This window comes from Narcine bancroftii, chromosome 11 (genome assembly GCF_036971445.1).
Source record: "Narcine bancroftii isolate sNarBan1 chromosome 11, sNarBan1.hap1, whole genome shotgun sequence".
In the NCBI taxonomy this organism is placed as follows: Eukaryota; Metazoa; Chordata; class Chondrichthyes; order Torpediniformes; family Narcinidae; genus Narcine; species Narcine bancroftii.
The window spans coordinates 96,133,259-96,147,224 of NC_091479.1; the positions used below are offsets into that span (position 1 = coordinate 96,133,259).

At 38.7% G+C, this 13,966-nt stretch overlaps 1 protein-coding gene across 6 annotated transcripts in view; it reads right to left on the bottom strand.

Moving 5' to 3' along the window:
* Positions 1 to 3,649: 3,649 nt before the first annotated feature.
* The window catches only part of scaf11 (SR-related CTD-associated factor 11), a 63,529-nt gene continuing 53,212 nt past the window's right edge, over positions 3,650 to 13,966 (bottom strand). For 5 of the 6 annotated variants that reach the window (XM_069904139.1, XM_069904134.1, XM_069904140.1 and 2 more), the window contains 4 exons: positions 12,905 to 13,254; positions 7,462 to 7,698; positions 6,413 to 6,532; positions 3,650 to 4,432 (listed from right to left, as the gene is read on the bottom strand). In XM_069904139.1, the coding sequence (XP_069760240.1) occupies positions 4,286 to 4,432; positions 6,413 to 6,532; positions 7,462 to 7,698; positions 12,905 to 13,254 (854 nt within the window). In that variant the 3' untranslated portion in view covers positions 3,650 to 4,285. The remainder of the gene's footprint in view (positions 4,433 to 6,412; positions 6,533 to 7,461; positions 7,699 to 12,904; positions 13,255 to 13,966) is intronic. The other variant, XM_069904138.1, reaches the window with a different exon arrangement.

The following is a 13,966-nucleotide window of genomic DNA, read 5'->3' on the forward strand; positions in this document are numbered from 1 at the left end:
CTTTAGTCTTGCTTCAGCCACTCACAACAGTTTCACATTGTCCAACACTATTAAAACCTTCAAATTATGTAGCTTACACTGCACTAAAGTAAAAAAATGTAGTTCCTTCTTTCCTAAGTATAACCTAATCCATTTCTTGCATGTTTTGTATACCCACTATTCTATGCACATTGAAATTAAAAGGCAACCCATCTGAGTTGAAGCCTCGTTTAGCGAAATCAACTTTGTTCATCAACAATCACTTTGCCTATTTCAAGTAATAAACATTTTACTTTCTACAACCAAGTCTCAGCCGTGGTAAATACATCAGTTTTTAATTGTAGCAATGAATCTTGTCAAACAACTATATGCTGTTATTTCCAAATAAAAGGACATTTTTAAAAACATTTTCTTCCCAATTACTGTGCTTGTTCAGATAGATTTGTGACACAGCAGGTACCTTACCGTACTTAAGAGATCCAACAAGGGCTGCAAAATCCTCCAATCCATTGCCAGGAATAGCAGCTCAACACACTCTTCCAGACCGGCATTCCCAGTGTTAAGACCCTAATCACGGAGGTGTAGACAGCATGCAACAATGCAGTTCCTAGTCAACTTAAAATAAAAGACAATTGACTATCTGCCAAATCTTTTCTAACAATGCTCTTATCCGCTGTAACCAATTGTATGAGGAGTGAGAAATCAATGTGATCCAATACTTCAACATTGAAAGGATTGGTAAAGCATTTGTAAATATATAACAACTGTACTTCACAAAATGGGTAAATTAATTTGAGCAATCCAGGAGACTGAAATACCTGCACCAATCTACCATTTTGAAGTGAAACTCAAATCACTGCTAAAGTATTGTTTCTCCCATTCATTCTACTCCAGTTAGAAAAGTGGATATTTACTAACAAAGGAGGACGTCATCAAAACAAAAGCCTTTTTGCTGCCAAAATGCATTGCAGAGAAAAATGGATTTTTAGGTTTCAAAATATGAAGCAGATGCTGTTAATGACGTCTAACATCTGCAAATAAAGCATGTAAATGCATGGTCAATTAATTTTTAGGTTACTAGGGACAAAACCATTTCAGTGGATTCCAAAGCTTTGTAGTACAAAGGTGTTATATTTAGAGATCCAGCTGAAAGAATTGTACTTATTGCCTTGGATCTGAGGTGGCCAATATAATAAATATTGCTGACCCTATGCTTTAAAAACTGTCTTACTTTTGGAACATTCATTCAACCTGATATATCTAATTCAAAATATCAACAGATTCACAGCAAACTACTTCAAGTGAAAACACAATGCTGGAGAAACTCAGCAGGTCAAACAGCTTACTTTATAGAGGTACACAATCCTTTATCCGCAACCTTTAGTGAACAGTGTGTTCTGGATTTTGGAAAGCCCGGTCCCTCAGTCGCCGACCCCACTTGCTGGATTTTAGGTGTCCGGATAAAGGATCGTGTACCTGTATAGCAAAGATAAAGATCATCAACCAACATTTTGGGATTGAGCCTTTCATTGTGCAAGCAGGTGCCTGTCAACTTGGCTCAAGCCTGAAATGTTGGTCATGTATCTTTGTTATATAGAGTACCACTGTTGGAATGGCTTGAGTTTCTCCTGCATTGTGTTTTTACTTCAATTCACAGTGTCTGCAAACTTTAGTATTTTACTACTTCCTCCTCAAGACAACTCACAAAGAATCATTTGTTATTCGGCAATTGTTCCCCAATTGCAATCACCTGCAGACAATTAATAAACTGAGCCCTGCATACAAATGCTAATCATGGGTACAGGCATTCTTCCCCAGAAGATGCTGGAATCTGAAGCCAAACACCATCTGCTGGAGGAACTTAGTGGATCAAGTCGCATCAGTGGGAAAATAAAAGGTCAACATTTCAAGCTGTTACCCTTTATTGAGAATGTAGAATAAGGTGGGAGTGGGAGCCTTTCTTCTACAGATCTCCAGTCTCAGTAAGGGGTATTGGCTTGAAACATTGACCATTCTTTTCCTCTGACTAAATTCCTCCAGCAGATTGTGTTTGGTATCCTTCCCTACTGTACCAGCAATTAAATGGCTACATTACCCAATCTTATAAGGCCTGGGTTAATGTTGGTGTTGACGACCTGATCTCCATTATGCTGGCAACATATTTAGTCCCAACACTCCTTGGGAAAGGAATGGGCAAGAAAACCCACTTCTCAGGCTATTTTGTGCAAGGACAGGATTGACATTGGTTGATATTATCCAATCATCAAATACTTCTCAAAATTTACTCAATCCCACAGCTACATTAAACTGTCTTTTGACCAAAGGCCGGGCTGCTGAGCACCAGTGAGGAAAATAAGCACTCTGGAATGAAGGCTGTCCTTCAGTGCCAAGATAAAATACACACTGGTACTGAAGTAGTTTTAACTTTATTTTCTTGCCAGAGTTAAATTTTAGATCTGTGGATTAAGGGATGCAAACTTTGAGAATTGAATGTAAAACTGTACCACCAATACAATGATATCCCCACCTGGATATATTTTCCTTTGTCCTCTAACAGGACAATAAATCACAATGTTCTACAGCTCTAAATTAAGGATTAGTTACCACCAACAATCTCTTCAATATAAGAGGCCTCATTTCTTTTCTAGTCAAGAAAAATTTAAGGCTCTATACCTTGAATCATTTTTAGCTAAAGGATACCTGTGTCACAGGAAATAGATTCAAAAGTCATTGAAGATGATCAAGTTTTTTTCTTCCCCCCCCCCCCCCCCCCCCCATAAAAACAACACTGGATGTTTGGAGACTTTTGAGGAGACTGATGTTTGTAGTTAGACAACAAACAAACTAATTTTCACTCCTTTTTCTGCCTAGTACATGTATAAAGAATGAAAAACATGTAAAACTTAATATTAAGCAACATTGCATGTACACATTTAACTTTCATGATTATTCCACTGTTTAAATACATTTTATTTTTAACAATAGGATTAAAAATTATTTCACAATCTTAATCAGATACTTCCAACTTTATTGAATCATATGAAAATTTACCAACCTTTTCTTCCTGGCATCAATGAATTTATCACGCTCATTCCTTTCACAAATACATTTTTGCTCTAAGTGCAAACGGATTATCTTCAACATAAAATGTGCCAGTCGTTTCCTCAAAAACGCAACTAGGGTCTATTGTAAAAAGTGACAAGGTTCGTTGTAATTAAATGAAGTGACTTGATGGAAATCTCCACACAGGGACATTCAAAAAAACGACCTTAAAAAGGAAGAGAGGCAACAACCACGTCTGAGGTTCTAACATAAAATTCCATGAATAACTAGTGGGCACGAGATGTGGTTTTATTATAAAAATGGTTCTGCACTACTGGCATTAGTTTTGGAAGTTACAGAACTCGCCTTGATCATACAAAAAATTTGAGCTCATTATTTAAATTATATTGGCATATACAATACAAGGCCCATCCCCAGTATTTAAACAGTATTGCCATACTAATTTTTTGTGTTTAAAAGTTGACAAAACAATTATCAGCACCTAATACCATCACCAGCACATAAAACAAAAATACTTTTACAAAGGGTTCCACTTTTGGAGAAAAAAATACAAATATATCTTCTGATTTTCAATGAATTTTACATGTTCATCAAGACCCAGAAACTGTTTTGACAAGCAGCAGAAAATTTATTTCGGTGAATAGATTAAGTATTACAGAATACTCCAAGCACATTTTGAACAATTCTTTTCTGCTTTTTTCAAAAATGAAACTATAGAATCAAATCTTTTATCAAACATTTTTCCATGGAGCAACAGTCCTAGCAGAGTTAAGCAATCATAGTTGTTTAGACCCTAAATGCACTAAAATAGCTGATCAGCCTCAGTTGCCAGTGCAACTACATGATCCAGATCCCTTCCAGTTAAACCTGGAGGCATTTGTACAACATACAAACTGTTTACAAAAAACACTTAACTAGAGTTAACAAAAAAAAAATCAATAAGAGATCATTTGATACATTAGGAAATCATCTAAACAAATATCACATTTATACAGCTGATCTACTGATAACCCACAGGAGGGGCCAGGACAGATCGTATTATCCTTGCAACTCCATATAACTAACAACAGCATGCCTTTATTTCATGTCATTGTGGTGTCCCAAATGTTTCAATTTTAAAAAAAAAACAAGCTCTGTAGGAAAAAAAAATTATACGAATCAATGGAAAACAAATTTCCTACACATCATTCTATTTTGGGTTCATGTTAACACTGGTAATCAATTTGCTACATCATTACATCATTTAAAAAGATTTGTTCCCAATGATACTGCATTCTTCAGGATTTTGCTTTGGGTTCCCTTTCCTTGCATGTTTATATTTCTCTACATATGCTTTAACCAAGTTCGCTACTTTCCCTGGGATCACTTCACCACTCTTGCTATGGCACACCTTAGAAATAAACATACACATTTCAGTGGATCATTTCAAAAGATGTGCAGTTATGAACATGGGAAGCAGAAACTGTCCAACTGACAAGCAAAAATATTGTAATGTTTAAAATCTGAAAGTTTTACTCTATTTGATGAATGCAATGTAAAACAAGGAATAAAAATCTCAAACATCTGATCTGACATATGAGAAATTTTCTGGTTAGAATTTTATACCAAAAGCAGAGCTTAAAGGGAAAGGATAACTATAAAAAAAGCTGAAAATGAAAACAAGAAGTGAATGAAGTTGGGGTCAGGAGAGAGAATCAGGCATGAAATTAGAGGACGTCACAAATAGCTAACAGCTGTTGAGCTCAAGGAGCTGGGGTTGGGATAAGAATGGATAGGTGAAGGGAAAGAAAACTCACAATGCCCAAGAGCAAGGTGACCTACCTCAAGGACAACTGGCCTATGTTCACTGTGATGAACTGCTTTGAGAGGTTGGTAGTGGAGCAAATCAACTCCTGCCTTAGGAAGGACCTAGATCTACTTCAGTTTGCCTACTGTCACAACAGATTAACAGCTGATTTCATTTCACTCGCCCCACTCTGCATTAGGTCACATGGACCTCAAGAACATCTATGTTAGGCCGTTGTTCATTGATAATAGCTAATTGTTTAAACACCATCCTATCAGAAAAATCAAGCTCAGATCTGGATGTTTATCCTTCTGCAACTGAATCCTAGTCTTCCAATCAGTACGAATTGACAACATCACTTCTTCTCACTGACCAAGACGGGCAATTCAAAACTCTGCCCTACTGTATTCTCTTTACACCCATGATTGTGTAGCCAAGTATGGCTCCAATCTATAAATTGGCTGATGGCACCACCAACCTCAGCCAAATAACAGTTAATGAAAAGCCACAATCGAGAATCTGGTTATGTGGTGGTAGAAGAACAATCTTGCTCTCAACATCACCAAAACCCTAAGACGTAGGACCAAAATTAGGCCATTCAGCCTATTGAGGCAGCCATGCTATTCGAATCAAACCCATTCTCTTGCCTTCTTCTCATGACCTTACTAAACAAGAACCTTTAAACCTCTGCTTTAATGTCTTGGCTTCCACAGCCATCTGAGGCAATAATTTTCAGATTCACCACCCTCTGGCTTAGGAAATTCCTCATCTCTGATATAAAGGGTCATCCTTTTTACTCTGAGGCTGTAACCTCTGGTCCGAGACTCTCCCACTACTGGAAACATCTGCACACCTGCTCTATATATTCCTTTAATATTTGGCAGATTTCAGTGAGATCCTTCCTCATCTAAACTCTAGTGAGTATAGGCCCAGAGCTATCAAGCATTCCTCATACATTAACCCTCTCATCCCTGGGATCATCCTTGGAATCCTCCTCCAGATCCTTTTAGATATGGGGCCCAAATGGCTCACTAGATTCCAATTGCTCTTTTCCATGGTCCCAAAGAGTTGGTGAAACCTTTCACCATGTTCCCCACTGAATGCACCAAGATCAGCGGGGAAGTCGTCCAAGTGTGAATACAGAAAACTAATTTTCAATGACATGTTGCACTGAATGGTTTTAAAAACTTCAAGCATATTGTCAATCAGCTGAATGTAGTTTGGTACTCTGTAGTTGTCAAGAAAATTCTCAACAACATCTTTAAACGGCTTCCATGCCTGACCAAAACAGTTTGCTTTGTGGGCAATATACTAGCAGACTTAAAATATGACAATAAATCACAAAAATAGTTAAAAAAAAATATATAAAAATAAAAAGCACATAACAGGAAAATTTTAAGGCGGTATTCATGATCAGCAACCTAAAATCTATAAAATACACTCAAAAGTGTCAAGGAAGCAAAATCTTCATTGTCCAGTGTATAATCCCAGATACTCTTCAAGAAAATTATCAACTCTTCTGAAAAGTACTATTTTCTGATTCTTCAACTATCATGGTACAGTTATAATATTAAAATTTTTTACCTTATCCACTGCTTTGCGGACAATTTCTTTGTATTCATCCTTGGTAATGTCCTTCTTCTGGTAATAAGGCTTGATGGCTAGTTTTACCTCTTCTACGGCTCTTTCCTGAATAGTACATTTCTATGCATTAGGAAAAAAAAAGTTGTACGCTCTAAATTAACCAACTGCAACCAAGATAATCACATCAAACCCAGAACAATGGTTAAGCTTCAAAAAAATCAACAGACGGTAGCATTAAACTAACCTGAATAAAGAAATGATGAAACAGAATTGCACAAACTACAGTAAAACCCATGGTAACTGGCACCTTTGGGGATTGGTTGATGCCGGATAAATGCATTTTCTGGATGCTTCAGATTTACTCTTACAATGCCTAACTAATACACCTGCATTAAGAATAGTTTAAAAGACAAAAATACTATATTGTACTTACACTGAACAAAATTAACTGACATAAAGATTCCTCCCCTTTCATGGAGCCACCCAAAAGATGAACGATAACAGAATAATTAATGCCCCCTCTCCACCAACCCCCCAGTTTACAGATAAAGCCTGTAATCGGGACAACTTGAAGAGTCACCCCAATGGTGAGCAGCTTCAACCAGCTCTTCATCCTGGGTGACGCCATTGCTGTTACACACAACTTTATTCAAACAGCTGCTATGAGCAAAGCATGACCAAGGCTCTCCACTAGATGAATTTCTGCTTCTATCTTCACCAAAGGTTTATGTGTTACTTCAGAGAACATTTATTTTAAACTTGTGTATTTTTTTAACCTATTATTTTATTATTATTTATTTTATTTTTTTAAATTTGTTTTCCTCAATTCATTTGCTGGTTGCTTGAATTCCAGATACCATGGGTTTTACTGTATATGTACATTATTTAATCCATCTGTTCAAACACTGAAACTATTAGAACCTCAAACTTGTTGGATGTACAGACCAGCTGAACTGCATTCTCCCAAATTCTGAGTCTAAGTTATACATGTGCTTTGAAGGAATGTAATTCAGAAATTGTACTTCAGTCACTGATGTTTCTGGACTTGCCTTGTCCTTTTTGGGCTTTTCGATTTCAAATTCTTCCTTCAGGCTTTCTTTCTCTATGGTAGTTTTTGGAGTTGCAAGAGTTGCAAAGACCTGCTGGACAGACTGAAAGGCAGAGGAAGAAACATCGACAGGAAGTGGAATAGGCACCGCCTTGCCAGCGCCACCCGCTGGAATGGGTATGCTAGCAGCACTGGTCTGCAAATCCACTTCAGAAGCTGAACAGGGAGGAGGCATCATCTAAAATAGACGTGAAGCAAAATATCATTTACAATTATCCAAATGTTTGGACAAAAATTACAGTATTTAATCACAGAAAATAGGTGCAAGTGTAGGCTATTCAGCCCTTTAAGCCTGCGCCACCAATGAATATAATCATGGCTAATCAAATGACTCCAGTATCCTATTCCTGCTTTTTCTTCATACCACAAGGGCCACCTCCAACTCCCTTTTGAATATATCTGATTCACTTGTCACAACAACTCTGATAGAGATATTTATTTTTGCAAACAAGTTTTCAAAAAGCTTGAGTAATAGCTTGATAATTGGCAAAAGTTCAAAAATGTCTGACAGGGAACTTTAACATTTTAGGACATTTATGAATATGTAATGAAACCACAATTTTAATACAGGTACACAATCCTTTATCCGGACATCTAAAATCCGGAAAGCTCCAAAATCTGGCAAGTGGGGAGAGAGACCGGCAGTGCGAGTCGGGCGGGAGAGGGGGAGGGGAGATGGCAGCGTGACTGGAAGGGGGTAGGGGTGGATACGGCAGCACAATTCAGGTGGGTTTAAATTTGGCTTTCCAAAATCCGAAATTCGGAACACACTGTCCCCCAAGGGTTCTGGATAAAGGATTGCCCCCAAGGGTTCTGGATAAAGGATTGCCCCCCAAGGGTTCTGGATAAAGGATTGCCCCCCAAAGGTTCTGGATAAAGGATTGTCCCCAAGGGTTCTGAAAAAAGGATTGCCCCCCAAGGGTTCTGGATAAAGGATTGCCCCCCCAAGGGTTCTGGATAAAGGATTGCCCCCCAAGGGTTCTGGATAAAGGATTGTCCCCCAAGGGTTCTGGATAAAGGATTGTCCCCCAAGGGTTCTGGATGAAGGATTGTCCCCCAAGGGTTCTGGATAAAGGATTGTGCAACTGTATCACCAACTTTATTGGAGTAAAAGTTTCATTCAATAATACATTTAAATGTACTACATAGCATATTTGCAACTGAGATCTTCATACAGCCCTTCCACTACACAGCTGGTTGACAAGAACTTTTTAAAATTTTATTAACCCAATCTTTGCCAATCCAAAGACAGCAGTCTACTCACTCATTCTCCTTCCTGATGGTAACGTTTAGATTCTATTATCTGGAAAATGTTTGACAAAATAGCAAGTCTGGAACATTTCTTCATTGTGTCCATCATAGACACTGAGCTCCAGGCATTGAAGACAATCTATGTGAGGTGCTGCTTGCATATGGAGGGTTCCCATCCTCTCTCCTCGCTATCACCTTCAGGCACAGACACTGAAGCCCAGAGTCAAGTGCCTCCAAATTTAAGACCAGATTCTATTTCCCAACAGGTATCAGTCTCTTGAACCTCCCTGCACTACCTTTCCCATAACATTAATTCAACAGCACCAAAGATCTGTCTGCACTACTGACTCAGGACTGTTTTTGCACTCCTATTTATTTCCAATTGTGCATATTTATTAATACTAATTATTCCTACTCCTATTATCTATTTTTTTTCTCTTCTCATGTTTGGTGTGTTTTATGTACCTGGGAATCTATAGCATATTTGACTTTCATTGCATCGGAACATTGTAATTGTGTGTGTATATATATATATGACAATAACATTCATTTATTTATTCTTCAATGCTGAGCAGGTCTGGTACAGAATCTCAAAATAGCACAGATAATATCATGACCAAAAATCAAACAGCAGCACAATCAAAAGGTAAAAGTAAAGTTAATTTCCAGTTCAAAAATGCCCAAATTCCAGACAGATGCAATGCATCTGACAGGGGGAAATCAATGTTTAAAGAAAGCATACAATGTTAAATGATCGGTGCTTAAAATGTAGCCCTAAAGTTATTTAAATATTTATTACCACTGATGGATTTATGGCTTTGAAGAGATTACCATTTTTCAAAATATATTGTAGTTAATTCAAAAATTACTTCGAGGGAAAAATATTTTTATACTCTAAAGTGAAAGTATTTTGTACCGCAAGTCTAGAAGCAAGATAATGGGCCTCATGAGGAACAATCATCATGGCTTTGGAAGAGGCAGGACATGCCTTGCCAATTGAGTTTTTTTTTTAAAAAAAGAGGTGATAAAGATGAGGGTAGGGGGTGGATTTTGTGTTTGACAGGTCTCTCATGATCGGGAGGCTGATTCAGAAGGTGCAGATAGATGCTTCCATGGTGAGTTGACAGTTTGAATGCAAAATTGACTGGTTCCCAAAAGAAAGGATAGTGGTGGATCACTGATATTCAGATTGCATCGGTGTTGGGACTCCTGTTTGTGAGAGACAAATTATTTGAATGAAAAAGTAGATGGGTGGATTAGTAAGCATGCAGTTAACACAAAAGCCCCTTTCACACTTGCAAAGTGGTCCCAGGAATTAACGGCCAATCAGCTTAAAAAGGGTCTAGTGTGAAAGGAAAATCTTCTCAATGCCGGCTTGAGATTATGTAGTTTCAAGCCGAAGATAGACTGCTTCAACCCCCAGTACAATCCCTGGCACCTGCAGATGGCGGTGTTGCAATCAGGCAAGTGTAGAATGGGCAATTGAATTCTGGGATAGAAATGACCCAAGTTTTTGCATGAGTGTTGGAACGTGAAGGAAGAAAAGATTAAAATTAAGGTATAAACTTTGCTGTGGGAAAGTCACAGCGGGAGAGAGAGAGAGAGAATTAAAAATTGTCCGCTATTGCTATTTATTGCTAGCACTTTCCCACGGTCCCTTATAAGGGTTTATCTAGGTCGGCACATCAACAACAGGAGCTGAAGGGCTCATACTGTGCTGTACATAAAGCTTAACTATGTTATAATTTTGTTCAAGATCATAATACATTGATCAGGATTTAGGCCAGGTCCACCATCGCTCAATGCGTCAAGACGTCACCCGTAGAAGGTAGAACCTCGAGGATGGCTCCTTGCACGTGTGAATGTGTGCAGTGTCCCAGTTAAGAGTGGTCAAGTGTGAACAGCTAAAACACTATTCCTATCCTGGGATACTGAACGACCAAGTGTAAAAGGGACTAAAGATTGGTGGAATTGTGGATAGTGTATAGTGCTAACCAACAATACAAAAGGATATGGATCAGCTACAGATATAGGCAGAGAAATGGCAGTTGGGAGTTTAATCCAGACGAGTGTTAGGTGTTGCACTTTGGGAGGTCAAGTGCAATGGCAATGTATACAGTTAATGTTAAGTATTGAAGGACAGAGGGATCTGGGCATCTAGGTCCATAGCTCATTGAAAGTAGAAAGGGTGAAAAAGAAGGCATATTGTAATCTTAGCTTCATCAGAGGCAGGGCATTAAGTATAAAAAGAGGTCATGTTACAGCTATAAAAAACTTCGGTTGGCCACACTTAAAATATTGTATACAATTCTAGTAGCCCTATTACAAGAAGGATGTAGAGGCTTTAGAAAGGGTACAGAAGTAGTTTACCAGAATGTTGCCTGATTTAGAGTGCAAGATGTGCAGAGAGAATGGACAAATGTGGGTTGCTTTCTCTGGAGCATTAAAGGCTGGAGCAAACCTGATGGAGGTGTACAAAATCATGAGATGGGGGGGGGGGGGGGGGGAAAGAGTCAGAATCTTTCTCCCAGAGCAAAAGCATCACATGTATTTAAGGTGAGGGGGAGAGTTTTGGGAGAAAAAATATTTTACACAGAAAGTGGTAGGTGTCGATAATGGGTGCCAAGAGTAGTGGTAGAAGCAGCTACCATAGTAGGATTTAAGAGATTTTTAAATGGAAACATGAATATGAAGGGATGGAGGGATATCCATCTAGTGCAAGCAGCCGAGTTTTAGTTTAATATGGACATCATGCTGGCACAGATATGTGGGGGGAGGTGGGGGGGGGTAGGAAGAGGACTTAAAAGGAGTAAATACATTTATGAGGAAGAGATAGGATATAGCCCTTCTTTTTCCCCCAGGGAGGAAATGTCAAACACTAGAAGGCAGTTTAAGGTGGGCACAGGCAGAGGGGCAGTTTAAAAGAAATATGTGAGGCAAGAGTAACGGGTGCTTAGAACACAGTCAGAAGTGGTGGTAATTGCAGAGATTAAGAGGCATATCGACAGGCACATGAACAGGCAAGAATAGAGGAATATTAACCATGTGCAGTCTGAAGGGATTAGACTGGCTTCACTGCCAATGCAGATATCGTGAGTCAAAGGGCCTGTTCTTGTGCTGTATTTTCTGTGTTCTACACTATCTGTCACATGCAGTTAAGTGAAAGTTATAACCTTTATAAAAAAAATTCAGCGTAGGATCACACAGTTAAGCCATCATTATTTTCCATCACTAGATGCCGTGAAGTAATATTGGTGGATAGGTTCTTTTAGGTAGCTTCACAGATTAAGTACACATTAAATTAAATTATGCATAAACCAAACAATGTGACTTTGCTTTAAATACTGAGCTTTTCTTTTTCTTTTTGCCATCTGATTTAATTAATTTTTAAACTTATAACAGTAGAGTTGACCCATGAACCATGTGTTACTAGTCCCATTACTAGAGTATCCAAATGTAACACGACAGTACAAACAGCTTTAGCAGTGTCTGAAGAAAGCAGTTTCTATTCTCAAAGACACACACCACCCAAGCCGTGCCCTCTTCACTCTGATACATTGTGAAAAGTACAGGAGCCAGGAGACGAGCACTCAGTGGCACAAGGACAGTTTCTTCCCCTCTGCCATCAGATTCCTGAATGAACAATGAACCACAGACACTGCCTTTCTTTTAACTTTTTCTTTTGCATTATTTATTTTGTCAGGTGGTTTATATAAATGTTTGCACTGTGATTGCTATCGCAAAAACAACAAATTTCGTGACACGTTCATGACAATAAATCTAATACCTTAACAACTTTTACATTTTAGCCTGGGACTATAAGTTTCCAATTAGAAGATAGTAACGTCCTTGAACAGGTTTGCATTAAATGTGAAATATGAAATATATCACAAAGAAAATGTTATTCTGAGAGATGTGCTCATTAGGAAAAGAACCAATTTTGCGGATAAAAGTTTTGTAACTGTGCAAACAAATATACTGTATTTAGTGCAAGTCTCCAAACAACCAACTGTTACTGTGCTGCAATGTCCTACGAGTTCCTGTGAGAACAGACTTGATACCTTCTCACCACTTCCCTGCTGAACACGAACACAGCAAAATTTCATATTTTGTTTTTCTAGCCAAGGTCTTACCTGAGGTGGCGCCAAATCAAGCTGTTGGACTGGATAGTTCACTGCTTGCGACGGCGGAGGTGGAGGTGGGGGAGGGGGTGGGCTGTTAGGTAGACTGCCAGCAGCAATTGGCGGTACTGCTGTAATTCCTGCATGCACATTCAGTGGAGGAGGGGGGTGAATATAAGGGTTATGGAAATGCATTAAGGGAGGATGGACATTCATTGGATATGGAAAGACATTCATTGGTTGGGGTGGAGGATTCAGTGGTTGTGGTAAAACAGGCTGGTGCATAATATTAACAGGCTGCTGAGAGCCATTCATTTGCTGATTTGCTTGGTCACCGAACGCTGATGTCCCATGTGATGAATCTGTCAAATAACAAAAAGAGGAGATACAGACATCAACATTTTTTTGATACGAGCTTTGAAGAATTCTGTAAATTTTTATTGGGAAGCTTGATCCACGCAGTTTGCTCTATTACTTTTAACATATAACAGTACATAAAAGTGGAAAATCATATGCACGGTCCAGCAATTGAAAAAGTAAATCCTGCTGCTGCAAGTATGAAATGGCTAGATGCACTTTGAAGATCTCACCAACTTGTGCACTGATAAATGAAAGAGTTGAGTGCTTAAGTCAACTACAAAGCTTCCGAACTGAAAATTCTGCTCATAGACGGCCTAAAATTAGGCAATCTGGCACAGAGACCTTGCGAGAGCTCCATGGAGAGGTGTGGTTTTCAATCATGGATAAAGCATGACTACAGATTACATTGTTCACAGTTTGTGTGAACAGAGTGACAAAACCAGCAGACTTTGTTGGTAAAACATTTATCACAATGAAGGAATGGATCAGAATGCCTCAGGTAGAAATTTAGAACAGTGACATGAAAGTGGTATGTACCTGGAATGTGGAAAGTGAAATGCATTGCTGGGGAGAGGGGGGGGGGGGAATGGTTGAAGCAGATATGATTGCAACATTTATGAGGTTTTTATACAGACACATGAACACTCAGGGAATGTAGCGATTTGAATGACGTGCAGGCAGATGAGCATTTTAAATTGGCATCATGGTTGGCAG